At 35.8% G+C, this 22651-nt stretch overlaps 1 protein-coding gene and 1 pseudogene across 3 annotated transcripts in view; one reads left to right on the top strand and one right to left on the bottom strand.

Annotated features, from left to right (window-relative positions):
- The window catches only part of LOC132374815 (membrane cofactor protein-like), a 54532-nt gene that overhangs the window by 5698 nt on the left and 26183 nt on the right, over positions 1–22651 (top strand). For all 3 annotated transcript variants that reach the window (XM_059939064.1, XM_059939071.1, XM_059939055.1), the window contains exons 2-5: positions 9679–9867; positions 10222–10324; positions 17564–17649; positions 18495–18692. In XM_059939064.1, coding sequence (XP_059795047.1) covers positions 9679–9867; positions 10222–10324; positions 17564–17649; positions 18495–18692 — 576 coding nt within the window. The remainder of the gene's footprint in view (positions 1–9678; positions 9868–10221; positions 10325–17563; positions 17650–18494; positions 18693–22651) is intronic.
- LOC132347339 (ubiquitin-ribosomal protein eL40 fusion protein-like) lies at positions 14735–15203 on the bottom strand (annotated as a pseudogene).

The raw sequence follows: 22651 nt of genomic DNA, 5'->3' as shown, positions 1-22651 counted from the left end.
GAGCCTTTTAGGTACAAAAGAGCAAAGAGAGAATGATCAATAGCTCCAGATGTTATAGACAGGGTAATTAAAATTACTGAGGGAGAGAGTGTCAGGATGAATTTACTTAGAAGGAGGCTACTTAATTACTTCGAACATGATTTATGTGATTTTTTTATAGGCCTAGAAATGAGTGGAACGTGAGAAATAAAATTGACAGGTATAGATATTAGAGCCTCCATTTTGAGGAAGCAAAGAAAATTTAAAAATAGGTTCTGTAGAGTGAGAAAAGGGGAAGATTCGTCAGGTTTCACTGAGGTTCCGGTTTGGGTCCATGATTTTCTAAAGGTACCACCTGGGCAGGGGTGTGGGTGTGTGCTTACGTCAGAGAGTTATTTTTAATTTTTGCAAGCAGGTAGAGAGTGCTTGCATAATTTTTGTAAGTGTAGAGAAGGTGAACAGTTTTCTTGATCCATATTAGAGACTATTTCACCTTCCTGAATCTCATCTGGAAAATGGGAATTTTCTGAATGCAGCCTATCATATGATATAATGGCATCTGATATTAAAGTATAGCATTGCAGCCTAATAATAATTACATTGTAAACTCTCTAGAAAAAAACTCAATCCAGATACTATTTTTCTGATGCTGGGAATGTTTAGTTTGAAAATCCTCATAGGAAAAAAGAATTCAGTATTCTGAGCAAGAGAAGAAGATATTTGATTATAAAACAAGTGTTATATTGGACCCAGTTATTACAGTATATAAAGCTTGTAATCAACTAATTTCCAAAGCAAATGTTCTAAACTGCACATTGTTGAAGGCATGTATTTCGTGATGCATGTTATTGGGAAGAAATACTTCAAGTTAGTTGAATAGATTGAACCATCCAGTTGACATTTCTTTTTCATACACAGCACTGTATGTGAGAGTCATATTAGGAATTCTCTCTTCTTTTTATGCCTTCAAGATAGTTACTGAGGGCTTCCCTGGTGGTGCAGTGGTTAAGAATCCGCCTGCCATTGCAGGGGACATGGGTTCGAGCCCTGGTCCAGGAAGATCCCACGTGCCGTGGAGCAACTAAGCCCCTGCGCCACAACTACTGAACCTGCGCTCTAGAGCCCATGAACCACAGCTACTGAGCCCACGTGCCACAACTACTGAAGCCAGCACACTTAGAGCCTGTGGTCTGCAACAAGAGAAGCGACCGCAATGAGAAGCCTGTGCACTGCAACAAAGAGTAGCCCCCACTCACTGCAACTAGAGAAAGCCTGCGCGCAGCCATGAAGACCCAAAACAGCCAAAAATAAAAATAATAAATAAAGTAAATAAATTTATTAAAAAAAAAAGACAGTTACTGAATTTGAATGCATAAAACAGAGAACACTTGTATAATTTAATCACATGCATGCTGTTACTTGATTTCTTTCTTGGTGCTTCCAGGATATTCTAGAATAATATGTGTTTTTATCTAAAATGGAATTATATAGCATTTCTAGCCCATTTTTTTCCTAATGTAAAATGAGAATGTATGGCTCAGGGTATTCAGTAAATTTAATGTTATTAATAAAATTCAACTCTTTACTAATCTTCTTAAAAATGCTTTTAATAACTATGGCTTTTTGTTTGTTTTTTGCTTTTGCCTTGTTTTGGGCAGTTGACTGAGGAGCATTCAGGTAACAAGATCAGCATAGTGGAAATGTTCAAAACATTTGCTAAATGCTGAAACAATTTCAGCACATGATGTAAATGAAATTTTGGACAGTGTATTGAGACAGGAGTTTAGAATTTAGAATAAGATGTAAAATATTTCACTTGTTTAGATTTCTCTCTTGACCAGTCTCAATCTGAAGACCAAGATCCAGGGAGTGAGAAAGAAAAAGTTCCTCAGGGACCAGAATAAGTCTCTCTCCTTTCTCCTTAGGTTCTTCTTATTTTTTATTTTTTTAACAACTTTATTAGAGTATAATTGCTTTACAATGGTGTGTTACTTTCTGCTTTATAACAAAGTGAATCAGCTGTACATATACATATATCCCCATATCTCCTCCCTCTTGCGTCTCTCTCCCACCCTCCCTATCCCACCCCTATAGATGGTCACAAAGCACCGAGCTAATCTCCCTGTGCTATGCGGCTGCTTCCCACTAGCTATCTATTTTACATTTGGTAGTGTATATATGTCCATGCCACTCTCTCACTTCATCCCAGCTTACCCTTCCCCCTCCCCGTGTCCTCAAAGCCATTCTCTACATCTGCGTCTTTATTCCTGTCCTGCCCCTAGGTTCTTCAGAACCATTTTTTTTCTCTAGATTCCATATATATGTGTTAGCATACGGTATTTGTTTTTCTCTTTCTGACTTACTTCACTCTGTATGACAGTCTCTAGGTCCATCCAGCTCAGTACAAGTAACTCAATTTTGTTTCTTTTTATGGCTGAGTAATATTCCATTGTATATATGTGCCACATCTTTTTTATCCATTCATCTGTCAATGGGCACTTAGGTTGCTTCCATGTCCTGGCTATTGTAAATAGTGCTGCAATGAACATGTGGTATATGACTCTTTTTGAATTATGGTTTTCTCAGGGTATATGCCCAGTAGTGGGATTGCTGGGTTGTATGGTAGTTCTATTTTTAGTTTTTTAAGGAACCTCCATACTGTTCTCCATAGTGGCTGTATCAATTTACATTCCCACCAACAGTGCAAGAGGGTTCCCTTTTCTCCACACCCTCTCCAGCATTTATTGTTTGTAGATTTTTTGTTGATGGCCATTCTGACTGGTGTGAGGTGTAGTTTTGATTTGCATTTCTCTAATGATTAGTGACGTTGAGCATCCTTTCATGTGTTTGTTGGCAATCTGTATATCTTCTTTGGGGAAATGTGTATTTAGGTCTTCTGCCCATTTTTGGATTGGGTTGTTTGTTTTTTTTATATTGAGCTGCATGAGCTGCTTGTAAATTTTGGAGATTAATCCTTTGTCAGTTGCTTCATTTGCAAATATTTTCTCCCATTCTTAGGGTTGTCTTTTCGTCTTCTTTATGGTTTCCTTTGCTGTGGAAAAGCTTTTAAGTTTAATTAGGTCCCATTTGTTTATTTTTGTTTTTATTTCCTTACTCTAGGAGGTGGGTCAGAAAGGATCTTGCTGTGATTTATGTCATAGAGTGTTCTGCCTATGTTTTCCTCTAAGAGTTTGATAGTGTGTGGCCTTACATTTAGGTCTTTAATCCATTTTGTGTTTATTTTTGTGTATGGTGTTAGCGAGTGATCTAATTTCATTCTTTTCCATGTAGTGGTCCAGTTTTCCCAGCACGACTTATTGAAGAGGGTGTCTTTCCTCCATTGTTTAGTCTTGCCTCCTTTATCAAAGATAAGGTGACCATATGTGCATGGGTTTATCTCTGGGCTTTCTATCCTGTTCCATTGATCTATATTTCTGTTTTTGTGCCAGTACCATACTGTCTTGATTACTGTAGCTTTGTAGTATAGTCTGAAGTCAGGGAGACTGATTCCTCCGGCTCCATTTTTCGTTCTCAAGATTGCTTTGGCTATTCGGGGTCTTTTGTGTTTCCATACAAATTGTGAATTTTTTTGTTCTAGTTCTGTGAAAAATGCCAGTGGTAGTTTGATAGGGATTGCATTAAATCTGTAGATTGCTTTGGGTAGTAGAGTCATTTTCACAATGTTGATTCTTCCAATCCAAGAACATGGTATATCTCTCCATCTGTTTGTATCATCTTTAATTTCTTTCATCAGTATCTTATAATTTTCTGCATACAGGTCTTTTATCTCCTTAGTTAGGTTTATTCCTAGATATTTTATTCATTTTGTTGCAATGGTAAATGGGAGTGTTTTCTTAATTTCACTTTCAGATTTTTCATCATTAGTGTATAGGAATGCCAGAGATTTCTGTGCATTAATTTTATATCCTGCAACTTTACCAAATTCATTGATTAGCTCTAGTACTTTTCTGGTCGCATCTTTAGGATTCTCTGTGTTTAGTATCATGTCATCTGCAAACAGTGACAGCTTTACTTCTTCTTTTTCAATTTGGATTCCTTTTATTTCTTTTTCTTCTCTGATTGCTGTGGCTAAAACTTCCAAAACTATGTTGAATAATAGTGGTGAGAGTGGGCATCCTTGTCTTGTTCCTGATCTTAGTGGAAATGGTTTCAGTATTTCGCTATTGAGGATGATGTTGACTGTGGGTTTGTCTTATATGGCCTTTATTATGTTGAGGAAAGTTCTGTCTATGCTTACTTTCTGCAGGGTTTTTATCATAAATGGGTGCTGAATTTTGTCGAAAGCTTTCTTTGCATCGTTTGAGATGATCATATGGTTTTTCTCCTTCAATTTGTTAATATGGTGTATCACGTTGATTGATTTGCATATATTGAAGAATCTTTGCATTCCTGGAATAAACTCCACTTGATCATGGTGTATGATCCTTTTAATGTGCTGTTGGATTCTGTTTGCTAGTATTTTGTTGAGGATTTTTGCATCTATGTTCATCAGTGATATTGGCCTGTAGTTTTCTTTCTTTGTGACATCTTTGTCTGATTTTGGTATCAGGGTGATGGTGGCCTCATAGAATGAGTTTGGGAGTGTTCCTCCTGCTGCTATATTTTGGAAGAGTTTGAGAAGGATAGGTGTTAGCTCTTCTCTAAATGTTTGATAGAATTCACCTGTGAAGCCATGTGGTCCTGGGCTTTTGTTTGTTGGAAGGTTTTTAATCACAGTTTGAATTTCAGTGCTTGTGATTGGTCTGTTCATATTTTCGATTTCTTCCTGGTTTAGTCTCAGCAGGTTGTGCATTTCTAAGAATTTGTGCATTTCTTCCAGGTGGTCCATTTTATTGGCATAGAGTTGTTTGTAGTAATCTCTCATGATTCTTTGTATTTCTCCAGTGTCAGTTGTTACTTCTCCTTTTTCATTTCTAATTCTATTGATTTGAGTCTTCTCCCTTTTTTTCTTGATGAGTATGTCTAATGGTTTATCAATTTTTTTATCTTCTCAAAGAACCAGCTTTTAGTTTTATTGATCTTTGCTATTGTTTCCTTCATTTCTTTTTCATCTATTTCTGATCTGATCTTTATGATTTCTTTCCTTCTGCTAACTTTGGGGTTTTTATGTTCTTCTTTCTCTAATTGCTTTAGGTGTAAGGTGAGGTTGTTTATTTGAGATGTTTCTTGTTTCTTGAGGTCGGATTGTATTGCTATAAACTTCTCTCAGCTCTGCTTTTGCTGCATCCCATAGGTTTTGGGTCGTCGTGTTTTCATTGTGATTTTTTTCTAAGTATTTTTTGATTTCCTCTTTGATTTCTTCAGTGATCTCTTGGTTAGTTAGTAGTATATTGTTTAGCCACCATGTGTTTGTATTTTTTACAGATTTTTTTACTGTAATTGATATCTAGTCTCATAGCGTTGTGGTCAGAAAAGATACTTGATACGATTTCAATTTTCTTAAATTTACCAAGGCTTGATTTGTGACCCAAGATATGATGTATCCTGGAGAATGTTCCAGGAGCACTTGAGAAGAAAGTGTATTTTGTTGTTTTTGGATGGAATGTCCAATAAATATCAACGAAGTCCATCTTGTTTAATGTATCATTTAAAGCTTGTGTTTCCTTATTTATTTTCATTTTGGATTCTCTGTCCATTGGTAAAGTGGGATGTTAAAGTCCCCTACTATGATTGTGTTACTCTCGATTTCCCCATTTATGGCTATTAGCATTTGCCTTATATACTGAGGTGCTCCTCTGTTGGGTGCATAAATATTTACAATTGTTATATCTTCTTGGATTGATCCCTTGATCATTATGTAGTGTCCGTCCTTGTCTCTTATAACATTCTTTATTTTAAAGTCTATTTTGTCTGACATGAGAATTGCTACTCCAGCTTTCTTTGGATATCCATTTGCATGGAATATCTTTTTCCATCCCCTCACTTTCAGTCTGTATGTGTCCCTAGGTCTGAAGTGGGTCTCTTGTAGACAGCATGTATATGGGTCTTGTTTTTGTATCCATTCAGCGAGCCTGTGTCTTTTGGTTGGAGCATTTAATCCATTCACATTTAGGTAATTATCGATATGTATGTTCCTATTACCATTTTCTTAATTGTTTTCATTTGTTATTGTAGTTCTTTGCCTTCTCTTGTGTTTCCTGCCTAGAGAAGTTCCTTTAGCATTTGTTGTAAAGCTGATTTGGTGGTGCTGAATTCTCGTAGCTTTTGCTTGTCTGTAAAGGTTTTAATTTCTCCATTGAACCTGAATGAGATCCTTGCTGGATTGAATAATCTTGGTTGTAGGTTCTTCCCTTTAATCACTTTAAATATGTCCTGCCACTCCCTTCTGGCTTGTAGAGTTTCTGCTGAAAGATCAGCTTTTACCCTTATGGGGATTCCTTGTATGTTATTTGTTGTTTTTCACTTGCTGCTTTTAATATTTTTTCCTTGTATGTAACTTTTGATAGTTTGATTAATATGTGTCTTGGCATCTTTCTCCTTGGATTTATCATGTATGCGACTCTCTGCGCTTCCTGGACTTGATTGACCATTTCCTTTCCTACATTAGGGAAGTTTTCAACTATAATCTCTTCAAATATTTTCTCAGTCCCTTTCTTTCTCTCTTCTTCTTCTGGGACCCCTATAATTCAAATGTTTGTGCGTTTAATGTTGTCCCAGAGGTCTCTGAGACTGTCCTCAACTCTTTTCATTCTTTTTTCTTTATTCTGCTCTGTAGTAGTTATTTCCACTATTTTATCTTCCAGGTCAATTACCCGTTCTTCTGCCTCAGTTATTCAGCTAATGTTTCCTTCTAGAGAATTATTAATTTCATTTATTGTGTTGTTCATCATTGTCTGTTTGCTCTTTAGTTCTTCTAGGTCCTTGTTAAACGTTTCTTGTATTTTCTCCATTCTATTTCCAAGATTTTGGATCATCTTTACTATCATTACTCTGAATTCTTTTCCAGGTAGACTGCGTATTTCCTCTTCATTTGTTTGGTCTGATGGGTCTTTACCTTGCTCCTTCATCTGCTGTGTTTCTCTGTTTTCTCATTTTGCTTAACTTACTGTGTTTTGGGTCTCCTTTTCACAGGCTGCAGGTTCGTAGTTCCCATTGTTTTTGGTGTCTGACCCCAGTGGGTGAGGTTGGTTCAGTGGGTTGTGTAGGCTTCCTGGTGGAGGGGACTAGTGCCTGTGTTTTGGTTGATGAGGCTGGATCTTGTCTTTCTGGTGGGCAGGACCGCATCCAGTGGTGTGTTTTGGGGTGTCTGTTGCCTTATTATTATTTTAGGCAGCCTCTGTGCTAATGGGTGGGGTTGTGTTGCTGTCTTGCTAGTTGTTTGGCATATGGTGTCCAGCACTGTAGCTTGCTGGTGATTGAGTGGAGCTGGGTCTTAGGGTTGAGGTGGACATCTCTGGGAGAGCTTTCACTGTTTGATATTACGTGGCACTGGGAGGTCTCTGGTAGACCAATGTCCTGAACTCGGCTCTCCCACCGTAGAGGCACAGGCCTGACACCTGGCCGGAACACCAAGACCCTGTCAGCCACACGGCTCAGAAGAAAAGGGACAAAATAAATAAATAAATAAATAAATAAAATAAAATAAAATAAAGTTATTAAAATAAAAAAAAAATTTATTAAAAATTTAAAAAATTTTAAAGTAATAAAAGAAAGAAAAAAAAGAGAAAGAAAGAAAGAAGAGAGCAACCAAACCAAAAAACTAATCCACCAATGATAACAAGTGCTATAAACTATACTAAAAAAAAAAAAAAAATGGACAAACACAACCCTAGGATAAATTGTAAAAGCAAAGCTATATAGACAAAATCACACAAAGAAGCATACACATACACACTCAGAAAAAGATAAAAAGGAGGAAAAAATATATATATTTTTTTATAAAAAAAGGGAAGAGAGCAACCAAATGTATAAACAAATCTACCAATGATAATAAACCCTAAATACTAAACTAAGATAAACATGAAACCAGAAACAAATCAGATGCAGAAAGCAAACCCCAAGTCTACAGTTGCTCCCAAAGTCCACCGCCTTAATTTTGGTATGATTCGTTGTCTATTCAGGTATTTCAGAGATACAGGGTACATCAAGTTGATTGTGGAGATTTAATCTGCTGTTCCTGAGGCTGCTGGGAGAAATGTCCCTTTCTCTTCTTTGTTCAAACCGCTCGTGGGGTTCAGCTTTGGATTTGGCCCCGCCTCTGCATGTAGGTCGCCTGAGGGCATCTGTTCTTTGCTCAGCCAGGACGGGGTTAAAGTAGCAGCTGATTCGGGGGCTCTTGCTCGCTCAGGCTGGTGTGGGGAGAGGAAGGGGTATGGAATGTGGGGCAAGCCTGTGGCGGTAGAGGACAGCGTGACATGGCAACAGCCTGAGGTGTGCCGTGTGTTCTCCCCGGGAAGTTGTCCCTGGATCTCAGGACCCTGGCAGTGGTGGGCTGCACAGGCTCCCAGGAGGGGAGGTGTGGATAGTGACCTGTGCTTGCACACAGGCTTCCTGGTGGTGGCAGCAGCAGCCTTAGCATTTCATGCCCCTCTCTGCTCTCTGCACTGATAACCGTAGCTCACACTCATCACCTCCTTAGGTTCTTAACTTTATAAGAGAGGCCTCTGAATTCCTTTAGTCCTTTAGGACTTAATATGTCTCCCTCACATTATTTTACATAATTTTTCTAACAGATTTGTTAGATTATCAAAGTGCCCAGATAGTTAAAAGCAAGAGGACTTGCTGAGGTAGAAATGACATTATTCTAGGGAGTAAAAAACTCCTTCCCTCAACACCCCCCAAAAAAATCCCAGAAGTAAAAAATTCTAAAAGCATAGCAATATAATAGCTTTACTGTTGGGATATATTGGATAAACAACCCAAACAGCTACCTCAGGGAGCTTCTGAGGAATGAGCAATCCATTGATCTGTGAAGGAAAGTTAAATTTTATTTAAAGTAATGTCAAAGACAGCAAGTTGTTTTTTCATGTAATGCTTTTCAGATAGTACATTTTGATATTTACATGGTGTCTATTCATCACTTTTAAAATGCTCAATTCACTAATAGGAAACAAATGAAACGAAGTATTATTTTTTGAAATACTTCGGTCCATAATTATTTTGATTTATGAATCCCACAAGGCACATTTTATATTCATCTCTTACCATAGCATGTCTTGAGTATCAACTGAGTATAGAGTGTAGTAGAAAAAGAAGGCATATGATCCCTGCCCTCTAGGACCTTGCCTTCTGAGAGGAAACAGCCTGAAATGACAAGTGATCATATGCTTGTGTTTCAAACTGTGGAAGAGTAATCTGAGCAGAGTGCTGTATACTGTAGGAGACTTCTTAGAGGAGAGGTGAGTTTTGAAATGAATTTAGAAAAAAATGGGGAAGGATACATACCTAAAATGTATTTATATTTCAAAACTAAAAACATTGATGCTATCTCTTCAATTTACTGTTGAATAAAAATTCATCTTATTCCCTAACAAACCAAAAGCTAATAGGTTGTTATTTAATGTAAGTGAGGCACATACTCCACTACTACCACCAGTTGGGTAAAAGCATGGCACAGTCTTTTAAAATCTTGCTAAGAACCTTTCCATTTATTCTGTACTACCTACCTGATACCAGGCCATAGTCCCTGGCTGGTGAATGAGATAAAATATTTTTATGCTCTTATTCTCTTATACCTAGATGCCTGTGGTGAGCCACCAAGGTTTGAAACTATGCAGCTCCGGGATGTTCCTAAACCCAGTTATAACCCTGGGGACAGGATAGATTATGAGTGTCGCCCAGGTTACCAGCCCAAGCATCCTTCTCTTCCCACCTCTGCTGTTTGTCAGGCTGATAATATGTGGTCACTTCTCCAGGAGGCCTGTACAAGTAAGTAAACAAAACTTTTTTTTTTTAATTCAAAAAACTTTTTTATTGCTCTAGAGATTTTTCACACATTTTAGGGTTCATATTTTACAACTGAAATGATGGTTTTCTCATGTGAGTGTAGGTTTTAGATAGCAGTGCATTCAGGCTTTGAAAAATCTCCAGGGAACCTTTATTTTCACAATTGGTTGCCTGGGTAAATGTGAATCTTCTTGGATGTTATAATAGTTAAAGAAAGAAAATAATAAAAGATAATAATATTCCCATGAATTCAAGTGAGCAATGTAGAATTTTGAATTTGATTCAAATCGGTTTTGATACTGGTATAAAACAATGAATTTGAAATTTTCCTTTTAGGAAAACAGTGTCCTAACCTAGGGGATCCCACAAATGGCCAAGTACAGTACCCAAATGGAAGTATTCTGTTTGGCTCACAGGTTCACTATGTTTGTAATGATGGGTAAGTAGGATGCTCCTTAGAGGAAATAATGTTATATGTTACTAAATCCGTTTTCATTTTGCCTCTCTTCTTAAGCATTCCCACAAAGTTGATTTCATTTTGCTTTCTGTGTGACAAGTCATACTGTAGCCAAATAACTCTTGGGCTTTTTATGGAGACTGAAAAGATGTGTAACTAGTAGAAAGAAATTTAAATTGAAGGGAAGTAAAATTGTATAATACTTAGTATATGTATTAATAAACCTCTCATAAGCATTAAAAATGTGTTAATCATGGTGACTTTATCCTTGACAACACAATGCACCCTATTTAAAATGCCCAATTCTCAGAGGTGAAATAGGTTTATGGAACTGGGAGGTAGAGTTGCCAACTGGAGATATTCTTATATCAAAGTAATCTGTAAGATGTCACGAGACCAAAAGTGACCTGGTAAGCTTAGACAATAATATTGATCAAGATCTCTTAGTTGGAAAACCTTATTTTTGAAACTACTACAAAGGAGTGAAGCATCTCAAAAAGAGGTACTGAGGATTTAATAATAGCCTTTGTTTTACAGGGCTCTTTTAATAGCATATGTTAGGGATACTGAGCATTTATAAAAAATGTGAATTTAAAAGGTAAATGTAATATGCTATGGAAACACAACTGGTTTTTTAATATTGTCTACGTATCCTGGTAGTTTACTGAGTTTATTTATTAGTTCTTACATTGTGTGTGTGTGTGTGTGTGTGTGTGTATGTGTGTAATCTTTAGGGTTTTTTGTGTAGAAGATCATATCCTCTGCAAACTGTGATAATTTTACTTCTTTCTTTCCAAGTTAGAAATATATTTCTTTTTCTTGCTTAATTACTCTGACTAGAACTTCTAGTACCATGTTGAATAAAAGTGGTAAAAGCAGTTGTTCATGCCTGTTCTGATCTTAGAGGAAAACTTCCAGATTTTCACCATTGAGCATGATGTTTGCTGTTGGATTTTCATGTATGGAGTTTATTATCTTAAGGCAGTTTCCTTCTGTTTCTAGTTTGTTAAGTATTTTTATTATGAAAAGTATTGAATTTTATCAAATGCTTTTTCTGCCTCAATTGAGGTGACCATGTGCTTTTTTTTTCCTTTCATTCTTTTGATGTTGCATATTACGTTGATTGATTTTTATGTGTTGAGCCATCTCTTGCATTCTAGGAATAATTCCCACTTGGTCATGATGTTTAATCCTTTTAAAATGCTGCTAAATTGTTTGCTAGTATTGTGTTGAGGTTGTTTGCATCAGTGTTCTTAAGGGATAGTGGTCTCTAGCTTTCTTTTCTTGTAGTACCTTTATTGAATTTTGCCATCATGGTAATGTTTGTCTCATAGAATGAGTTTGGAAGACTTCCCTCCTTTTCAGTTTTTTGGAAAAGTTTGAGAAGGATTGGTATTACTCCTTTAAATGTTGGGTAGAAATCACCAGTGAAACCATCAGATCCAGGATTTTTCTTAATTGGGAGAATTTTGATTACTGATTCAATCTCCTTACTAGTTACAGATCTATTCAGATTATCTGTTTTTGTGATTAAGTCTTGGTAGGTTTTGTGTTTCTAGGAATTTGTCCATTATATCTAGTTTATCGATTTGTGGCATAAAATTGTTCATAGTACTCTCCTCATAGTTTTTATTTCTGTCAAATCTATAGTGATGTTCCTGCTTTCATTTCTGATTTTAGTAATTCGAGTCTAATCTCTTTGTTTTAGTCAATCTAAGGGTTTGTCAATTTTGTCACGTTTTTTGAAGAACCAACTTTTAGTTTCATTGATATTCTCTCTTGTTTCGCTCTTTTTGTTGTTGTTGTTTATCTCTGTTCTAATCTTTATTATTTGCTTCCTTCTGCTAACTTTGGGTTTGTCTTTTTCTGATTCCTTAAACTGTAAGCTTAGTTTGTTTTTTCAGAGCTATCGTTTCTTAATGTAAACATTTATAGCTATAAATTTCCCCCTTAGCACTGCTTTTGCTGAATCCCATAAGTTTTAGTATGTTATGTTTTCATTTCCATTCATGTCAAAGTACGTTCTAATTGCCCTGATTTCTTCTTTTAGCCATTGGTTGTTTAAAAGCATATTGTTTAATTTTCACAATTTTTTGAATTTTCCAGTTTTCCTTTTGATGTTGATTTTTAAATTCTTCCTATTGTGGTCAGAGAATATACTTTTTATGATATCTGTCTTTTAAAATCTATTTATTAACATTAATTTGTGGCATAAAACAATTATATTATTAATTATTTATTAAATAATTAATTATGTTTTGAGTAACATTAATTTGTTTTCTAATTTGTCACCTAACATATGGTCTATCCTGGAAAATGTCCCACATGCTCTTGAAAAGACTGTGTATTCTGTTGTTGTTGGGTAGAGTGCTTTGTATATATCTGTGAGATCAGGTTGTTTTACTGTGCTGTTGAAGTCCTCTGTTTCCTTATTTATCTTCTGTCTAGTTGTTCTATCCATTATTGTGAGTGAGGTATTGCAGTCTCCAACTATTATGCAGAAATGAATATTATGTAGAAATGCATATTTCTCCCTTCAATTCTGTCATTCTTTGCTTCATATATTTTGATAGCCTGTCATTAGGTGCATAAATGTTTATCACTGTTATATCTTTAGTACTGAATCCTTATTAATATAAAATTTCCTTTTTTGTTCCTTGTAACCTTTTTCATTTAAAGTCTATTTTGTCAGATTTTAGTATAGCTACTCTACTGTCTTTTGGTTACTATTTGTGTGAAATATCTTTTTCCAGCCTTTCATTTTCACCCCATTTGTGTCTTTGAATGTCAAGTGAGTCTCTTGTAGACAACATATAGTTGGACCATGTGTTTTTATCCATTCTGCCAATCTCTGTCTTTTGATTGGAGAGTTTATTCCATCTACACTTAATATAATTATTGACGAGGAGGGATTTATATCTATCATTGTGCTACTTGTTTTCTATATGCTTTATAGCTTTTTTCTAGTCCCTCATTTCCTGCATTACTGTTTTCTTTTGTGTGTAGTTGATTTTTGTAGTGAAATGTTTAAATTCCTTTCTCATTTCCTTTTGTGTATATTCTATAGTTATATTGTTTGTGGTTACCATGGGAATTATTATACATTTAACATTGTACATGGGAATTCCCTGGCGGTCCAGTGGTTAGGACTCTGCGCTTCTACTGTAGGGGGCACGGGTTCAGTCCCTGGTTGGGGAACTAAGATCCCACAAGCCTCACAGGGAGGCCAAAAAAAACAAAACAAAACCAACAAACAAAATTGTACAGTTATAACACTCCAGTTTAAATTTATACCAGCTTAAATTCAATAAATTACAAAAACAGTCCTTTACAGCTCCATCCTCATGCCTTTTGGTTGTTGATATCATACTACCCTCTACACAAATAATTGCATACTAGCTTCTACTTTAATAATTTATTTATTTATTTTAAAATTTAGTCTTTTAAATCACATATAGAAAACAAAAATTGTAGTTGCAAACCACTGTTTCAGTAATGCTAGCTTTTATCATTGCCTTTGTATTTACTTTTACTGAGATATTTATTTATACATAGGGCTTTGAGTCCCTTCATTCCTTTTTCATTACTCCCTTGAGTATTTCTTCTTGAGAAGCATAGTGGTCACAGACTTGCTAAGCTTTTAATTCTGGGATTCTGGGAATGTCTTAATTTCTCCCTCACTTTTGACGCTCAGTTTTGCTGGGATAGAGGATTTTTGGTTGACAGTTTTTTTGTTTTTGTTTTTTTTCTTTTAGCACTTTGACTATATCAATCCACGGTCTTCTGGTCTCTGAGTTTCTAATGACAAATCTTAATTAGTATCCCTTGTATGTGATGATTCACTTCTGTCATGCAGCTTTCAGCATTCTTTGCCTTTTGGAAGTCTGATTATCATGTATCTTAGTAAGATGAATACAAAGAGACCCGCACTTAGAATTTTGAGCTTTTGGCATATTTGTTTCTTTTATCAAATTTGGGAAGTTTTCAGCCATTATTTCTTCAAGTATTCTATCTGTCCCTTTTGCTCTATCTTCTCCTTCTAAGAGTCCAACAGTGTATATGTTGGTCTGCTTGTTGGTGTCCCACAGATCCCTTAGGCTTTGTTCACTTTTCTTCAATCTTTTTTCTTTCTGTTTCTTAGAGTCAATAATTTCCATTACCCTATCTCAATTTCACTAATTCTTTTTTCTTCTCAAATATGCCTTTCATTCTTCCAGTGACTTTTTCATTTCCATTAATGTACTTTTCAACTCCAGCATTTACTTTTGGATTCTTTTTAGATTTTCTAGCTCCTACTGATATTTCCATTTTGTTCACATATTGTTCTCTTGACTTTCTACATTTTTTCCTTTAGTTCTTTGTGCATCTTTATCCAGTTATTTCTTTCAAATTTTACTGAGGCTCCAGGGTTGGGCTTAGGTAGGGGGCAACCCTGTGGGCAGAAGAAGAGCCAGTGGAGAGGATGTATCTGACCTTCTTGGGGCACAGTTTGTTGGTTTGGCCACACTTCTTCTTGTGGCAGTTGACAGCACTGGTGTGCAGGTGAGCATAACACTTGCAGCAGATCATTTTGTCACAGTTGTACTTCTGGGAAAGCTGGCAGTGGGAAGACTTGATGATACCACCCTGCAGGTGAAGCACCAAGTGTAGAGTGGATTCTTTCTGGATATTATAGTCTGAGAGAGTACGGCCAACCTCAGCTGTTTGTCTGCAAAATTCAGACTCTGTTGGTGAGGCAGGATGTCCTCAGTGTCTTTGATTTGGCTTTGACATTCTCAATGGTGACACTGAGCTTGACCTCAAGAGTGACGGTCTTGCCCATCAGGGTCTTCACAAAGATCTGCATCTCTGTGTCTGCTGTTTGGCTGCTTCATTGAAGAAAAATGGGGTGGCAGAACTGGCATCCATTAATTTCCATTGAGAGTGCCTTCACAAGACCTTTATTTTAAAGTCTTTGTTTGCTAGATTTGTCATGAGGTCTCCTTCAGAAAAAAATTCTGTTCATGTATTTTTCCACTGTATGAGCCATACTTTTCCTTTCCCGTTTCTTTGTATGTCTTACAACTTTTTTGTTGAATCAATATTTGAATCTAATAATGTGTTAACTCTGGAAATCAGATTCTGCCCCCTACCTAGAGCTTACTGTTTTATGGGTTTTTTTGTTTTGGTTTGGTTTTTTGATTGTTGTATGGTGTCTCTGTGCTGAGGAGCAGCCTGACATATAAACTTGAAGGTCGTCTCAGTTTTTTCCTGAGCCTTTCTCTTGGCAGGCGGAATCATTTTCTAATTTTTTTCCACATAGCAGTTATTTTTGAATGTCCTAGTGTTTAATGTCTGGCTCCTGTTAGTGGAAAAAAGTAAAAGTGAAGGAGAGGGGCAAAGGATGCTGGATTTTAAATCCCTTGGATATCATTTGTCCAGTGTTGAAGGAGCTTGAAAAAGTTGGGGGAGGTGTGACAACAAAGGCTGCCCACCTCTTTTTCTGCTTCTCTGTGATCAGAAGCAGCAGTGATAAGAGCACAAATCCCTGATACTTGGAGGGCAGATTCCTTTTTGCCCACCCTAGCTGCCACAGGCTACTTATAAGCTGCTCTAGCAACACGTGTACAGATGCCAGCTGGGGTGGGGGGATAGGTAGCTGCCACTGTGCTAAGAGCTAAAATTGACTGAAATCAAGCTAATTTACCTAAGTCTTCTCCTGGTAATTGCAAGCCATGAACAGATTCTAGACTTCCAAAATAGTGATATCAGGCAGATTCTGTCAGTGTCGTCATGAAGGTGGGGAGACAGATTCCTGTTGCCACTTATTTTGCCATCATCCCAGAATCCTCTCCTAACGCATTATAATCTAGAATCAATGAATTAGCCTTTGGGGAAAAGTCCTCTGGAAGGGGGAAAGGCAGTTACACTGAGTATTTTTTAACTTGATCAAGTAAAAATAGCGGAATATCCAGTGAATGTTCCACTGGAACATATAGAAGAGGCTATTAGGCACCAAACATTTAAGATGTAGAGTCAAGGAAGTTGTAGCCCTCTTTGAGAAACAGAGTATATATAGAAAGGCATCAGAGTAAAATAGTAAATGAAAAGTACCAAATAGATAGAATCATTCATGATCATTACAATGAGAGTCCAGAAGGAGAAGAGTGTATTATGAATTTAAATCATTGGAGAATATTTCATCGTGTAGTATTCCTGAACTACTACTAGAAAGGTACAGGCATACCTTGGAGATCTCACAGGTTCATTTGCAGACCACTGCAATAAAGCAAATCAAATGAGTTTTTTACATACATTTCTACTATACTGTAGTCTGCTAAGTGTGCAATAGAATTATGTCTAAAAAAAATGTGTATACCTTAATTTAAAAATACTATATTACCAAAAATTGCTAACCATAATCTGAGCCTCAGAGTCATAGTAGTAACATTAAAGACATTGATCACAGATCACCATAACAAGTATAATAATAGTAATAAAGTTTGAAATATGTGAAATTTACCAAAATGTGACACAGAGACATGAAGTGAGCAAACATTTTTGGGAAAATGGCACAAATAGACTTGTTTGATGCAGGGTTGCCATACACCTTCAATTTGTTAAAAACTCAATAAAGTGAAGAGCAGTAAGATGAGGTATGCGTGTATTCTGAATATTAATAAAGAATCTAAAGAATGTTAAAAAAAGCTACAACTTACCTAGTACTCACTACATGCCAGATGCTAACTCATCCAATCCTCAAAACAGTCCCATGAGGTATGTACTGTTACTCCCCTTTTCATAGATGAGGACACTGAGCAAGAGAACCTTGCGTAAGGGGCTTGCCCAAGCTCAAATAAGTCAGTCTTAGAGCTGGAACTTGAATCCAGGCAGGCAAGCTCTAGGCCCTGATCTCTCTGCTCAGTCCTTACTGAGCAGAATGGTGTGAGCAAAAGGGTAGAGAAGTGAACGTGTGATGCATTTGCCAGAGATAGCAGAGGGGCTACACTGACAACATGACAGAGTAATTTAGACATTTTGCTGTGGGCCAATGTGTGCTCACATGCAGAAACTCTATTTAATTAAGTTGCATATTTAGTTAGCACTTACATTATATTTTGTTTAAGGAACTTCTCCTTCAAATTACTATAGTGCAGGAAAACAACCATATAAAATTGTTTTCATTATTATGTCCATCTTGTAACTACTAAGGAACATAGTAACTTTTCTTTTCTCATTTAGTTATTTCTTAATTGGACCAAGTATTCTATACTGTGAGATTTCTGGAAGTACTGTGAACTGGAGTGATAATCCTCCAATATGTGAAAGTAAGTGTATTCTCTCTTTAGAATATAGAGCAGCAGTTCTCAAACTTTGGGCCTCAGGACCCCTTTATGCTTTTAAATTAACATAGACACCAATGGACTTTTCTTTATGTGGGTTATGTCTATTGCTATTATTATATTGGAATTAAAACTGAACAGTTTTTAAAATAGTTATTATTCATTTTTAAGAAGAGTAAGCACAATACCTGTTAGTATATACAACATACTTTTATGAAAAATCAAAAATTTCCGAAACAAATAGTGGCATTGTTTTACAATTTTGCAAATTTCTTCCATATCTGGCTTAAAGGAAGACATCTGGATTCAGTCTCTTGCAAAATCACACAATTTATATAGCCTCTGGAAAATTTCACCATACACTTGTAAGGATGAAAGTGAAAAATGACGATAATACTTGGTATTAATGTGAAGAACTGATTTAGTGAATAGATATATTTATAAATTATGAAGTGTTTCTCAACCAGCACTGAGTTCTGTTTTTAATCATAATTATATTATACCATTAAATTGTCATCATCTCTTATGATGAGAACAAAACTTAGTATGGCCTTGCAGATAAATAAATGTGTTTCATATAGATTTTTAATGTCGTTATTTAAGAAAATTAGTTTTATTTTAAATAATTCACTTCTAAATTAATAGTTTGAATTTAGGATAATACTCTTTCTCATAGAAACCTTCTAAATGGATATTGGGTTCACAACTAGCTTGTAGAAATCATATGTTAATGAATTTATTGAAGGCAATTCATAGACCTTTACTGATTGGTGTTTAATCTTTTACCTTTCCTTTTGCCTTTTATGTCTTCTTTTTTTTCCCTTTCTAAGAAATTTTGTGTAAACCACCTGAAAAAATTCTAAATGGAAAATACACAAATAGCCACAAGGATGTATTTGAATACAATGAAGTAGTAACTTATAGTTGTGATGCTTCAAATGGAACAGATCCATATTCACTTGTTGGAGAGAGCAAGCTTGTTTGTATTGGAAATGACAAATGGAGTCGTGACCCTCCTCAATGTAAAGGTAATAATATTTCCATTTATTTCCTTCTTAATTTGTAAATACTGTAGAAACGCTTTGTAAATTGTTTTATGTACAAGTAAAAACAGCCATATGTGCTTGATCCTCCTGTTAAATTGGTTTCTAATTTAATTTAATATCGGTCAAATCAAGTAAAAAATACTTCTACTTGTAGAGCTTCCCCCCTCTCACCCCACAGGTTCTTGGCATTCCAATTTATATATTGTGAACTACTGTGTATATGCATGAGTTAGGACTTTTTTCCATGAAAAGCATCAAAAAATTCAACACACACTTTCTTAAACATAAGAAAGTGTTATCTTGTATTACAAGAAGTCTGACAGTTTTGGCTACAGGAAATCATAGTGTACATTGTAAAAGATTAATTGTCTTACAGATATGATTTATAAACTCTGGGCAAATCTAACTTAAAAACAATGTTTAAGGCATTAGAGCATGATCAAAAGCAGGGAGACACTGGAGGGATTTTTTCTCTTGAAAGAAAGGGTCCACTGAATAATGGCAAAATATTTACTCTTCTCAAGTGAACATGGAACATTCTCTAATACCATATTCTAGGCAATAAGATAATTTTTAACAAATTTCACATAATTGAAATCATTCAGAGTACATTATCTGATTAAACTGAGATGAATGTAGAAATCAAAACATAAATCTAGAATATCCCCAAATATTTGAAAATTATGCAGACACTTACAACTAATAAATGAATCAAAGACAAAGTATTAACAAGGGAAATTAGAAAGTGCTTCGAATATAATAAAAATGAAACACAGCATATCAAAATATCAGAACTTGTGGGATACAGCAAAAGCATTGCTTAGAAGGATATTTAAACCATGAAATACTTATATTGGAAAAAGAAAAGTCTCAAATCAATAATTGAACTTCTACCATAAGGAACTAAAAAAAAAGAGCAACTTAAACCCCAATAGGAAATAATAAAGACAGAGAAAAAAAACCAATGAAATTGAAAAGAGAAATAACATAGAGAGAATCAAATCAACATCTGCTTCTTGGAGAAGATTGATAAAATGGATAAACCTATAGGTAGTTTGACAGGAAAACAGAAGATACAAATTACCAGTATCAAGAGTGAAAAAGAGGGCTTCCCTGGTGGTGCAGTGGTTGAGAATCTGCCTGCTAATGCAGGGGACACGGGTTCGAGCCCTGGTCTGGGAAGATCCCACATGCTGCAGAGCAGCTAGGCCCGTGAGCCACAACTACTGAGCCTGCGCGTCTGGAGCCTGTGCTCCACAACAAGAGAGGCAGCGATAGTGAGAGGCCCATGCACCGCGATGAAGAGTGGCCCCCGCTTGCCACAACTACAGAAAGCCCTCACACAGAAACGAAGGCCCAACACAGCCAAAAAAAAAAAAAAAGAGTGAAAAAAAGGAGATCACTAAATATACTGCAGACATTTAAAGAACAGTAAGGGAATAAAACAAACAGCTTTATGCCTGTAAATTTGACAACTTAAATCTTCTTGCATGTAGATTTTGTCTTTCCTTTTGTTATTGTGGTGTATCACATTGATTGATTTCCATATGTTGAACCATCCTTGTGCAGAAGGAAATTTTGTCAAATGCATAAATAGCATTTGACAAAATTCAACATCCATTCATGATAAAAACCCTCATGAAGGTGGGTATAGCAGGAACATATCTCAACATAATAAAGGTGATTTATGACAAACCCACAGCTAACATAATACTCAAAGGTGAGAAGCTGAAAGCCTTCCTGAAATTCAGGAACAAGACAAGGATGCCCACTCTCACGACTTCTATTCAACATAGTATTGGAAGTCAGAAAAGAAAAAGAAATAAAAGCTATCCAAAATAAAAAGGAATAAGTAAAACTGTCACTATTTACAGATGACATAATTCTCTATATAGAGAATGCACTCTATACAAAAACTATTGGAACTAATATATGAATCCATCAAGGTAGGAGGATACACGATGAATATACAGAAATCTGTTGTGTTTCTTTACCCTAATAATGAAAGTTCAGGAAAAGTAAGTTAAAAAAACAATTCCATTTAAAATTGCGTCTAAAAACAAACAAAAAAACCCTAGGGATAGACTTAACCAATGAAGTGAAAGACCTATACACTGAAAACTATAAAACATTGGTAAAGGAATCTGAACGTGATTCAAAGAAATGGAAAAATATACTGTGCCCTTGGATTGGAAGAATTACTATTGTTAAAATGGCCATACTACCCAAAGCAATCTACAGATTTAATGCAATCCCTATAAAAATACCTGTGACATTGCTCACAGAACTAGAACAAATAATCCTAAAATTTATATGGAACCATAAAAGACCCAGAATTGCCAAAGCAATACTGAGAAAGAAGAAGAAAGCTGAAGGTATAACCCTTCTTTGACTTTAGACTATACTACAAAGGTACAGTAATCAAAGCAGCATGGTATTGGCACAAAAACAGACATGTAGATCAATGGAGTAGAGAACATACTCCATTGTAGTTCAATGGAACAGAGTAGAGAACCCAGAAATAAACCCATGCACCTATGGTCAATTAATCTACAACAAAGGAGGCAAGAATATACAATGGAGAAAAGACAGTCTCTTCAACAAATGGTCCTATGAAAGCTGGACAGCTGCATGTAATACAATGAAATTAGAACATTCCCTCACACCATATACAAAAATAAACTCAAATTGTGTAAAGGCCTAAATGTAAGACATGACACCATAAAACATAGGCAAAACACTCTGACAAAAGTTGTAGCAATATTTTCTTAGGTCAGTGTCCCAAAGCAAAAGAAACAAAAGCAAAAATAAACAAATGGGACCTAATCAAACTTAAAAGCTTTTGCACAGCAAAGGAAACCATCAAAAAACCAAAAGACAACCTACAGAATGAGAGAAAATATTTGCAAATGATGCAAATGACAAGAGGTTAATATCCAGAGTACACAAAGAGCTCATACAACTCAATATTAAAAAAAATGAACAACACAATCAAAAAATGGGCCGAAGACCTACATAGATGTTTCTCTAAAGAAGACATACAGATTGCCTACGTGTATATGAAAAGATGCTCAACATCACTAATTATTAGAGAAATGCAAATCACAACCACAAGGTGTTGCCACTGGTCAGAATGGCTGTCATCAAAAAGTCTATAAATAATAAACGTTGGAGAGGGTGTGGAGAAAAGGGCACCCTCTTGCACTGTTGGTGGGAATGTAAAGTGATGCAGCCAGTAAAGAAGACAGTCTGGAGGTTACTTTAAAAACTAAAAATAGAGCTATGATCCAGTAATCACACTCCTGGGTGTATGTCTGGAAAAAGTGAAAACTCTAATTCAAAAAGGTACATGCACTCCCAGTGTTCATAGCAACACTATTTACAATAGCCAAGACATAGAAGTAACCCATGTGCCCATCAACAGGTGATTGGATTAAGAAGATGTTTTGCGTGTGTGTCTGTGTGTGTCTGTGTGTCTGTATGTGTGTGTATTGGCATATTACTTAGCGTTAAAAAAGAATAAAATAGTTACATTGTAGCAACATGGATGGACTTAGAGAATATTATGCTTAGTGAAGTAAGTAAGTCAGAAAGACAAATACTATATGATATCAGCTGTATGTGGAGTCAAAAAAATAATACAAATGATTCTATATACAAAACAGAAACAGACTCACAGATGTAGAAAACAAACTTATGATTACCAAAGGAAAAAGGGAGGGGGGCAACAAATTAGGGGCATGGGATTAACAGATACAAACTACTATACGTAAAATAAAAAAGCAACAAATATTTGCTATATAGCACAAGGAATTATATCTAATATCTTGTAATAAACTGTAATGGAATATAATCTAAAGAAAAACCAAACAACAAATCACTATGCTGTACACCTGAAACTAACACAATATTGTAAATCACCTATACTTCAATAAAAAATT

Source organism: Balaenoptera ricei, chromosome 1, assembly GCF_028023285.1.
Source record: "Balaenoptera ricei isolate mBalRic1 chromosome 1, mBalRic1.hap2, whole genome shotgun sequence".
Lineage (NCBI taxonomy): Eukaryota > Metazoa > Chordata > Mammalia > Artiodactyla > Balaenopteridae > Balaenoptera > Balaenoptera ricei.
The sequence above is the reverse complement of the archived record's forward strand: the minus strand, read 5'-3'. Positions and strand labels throughout refer to the sequence as shown.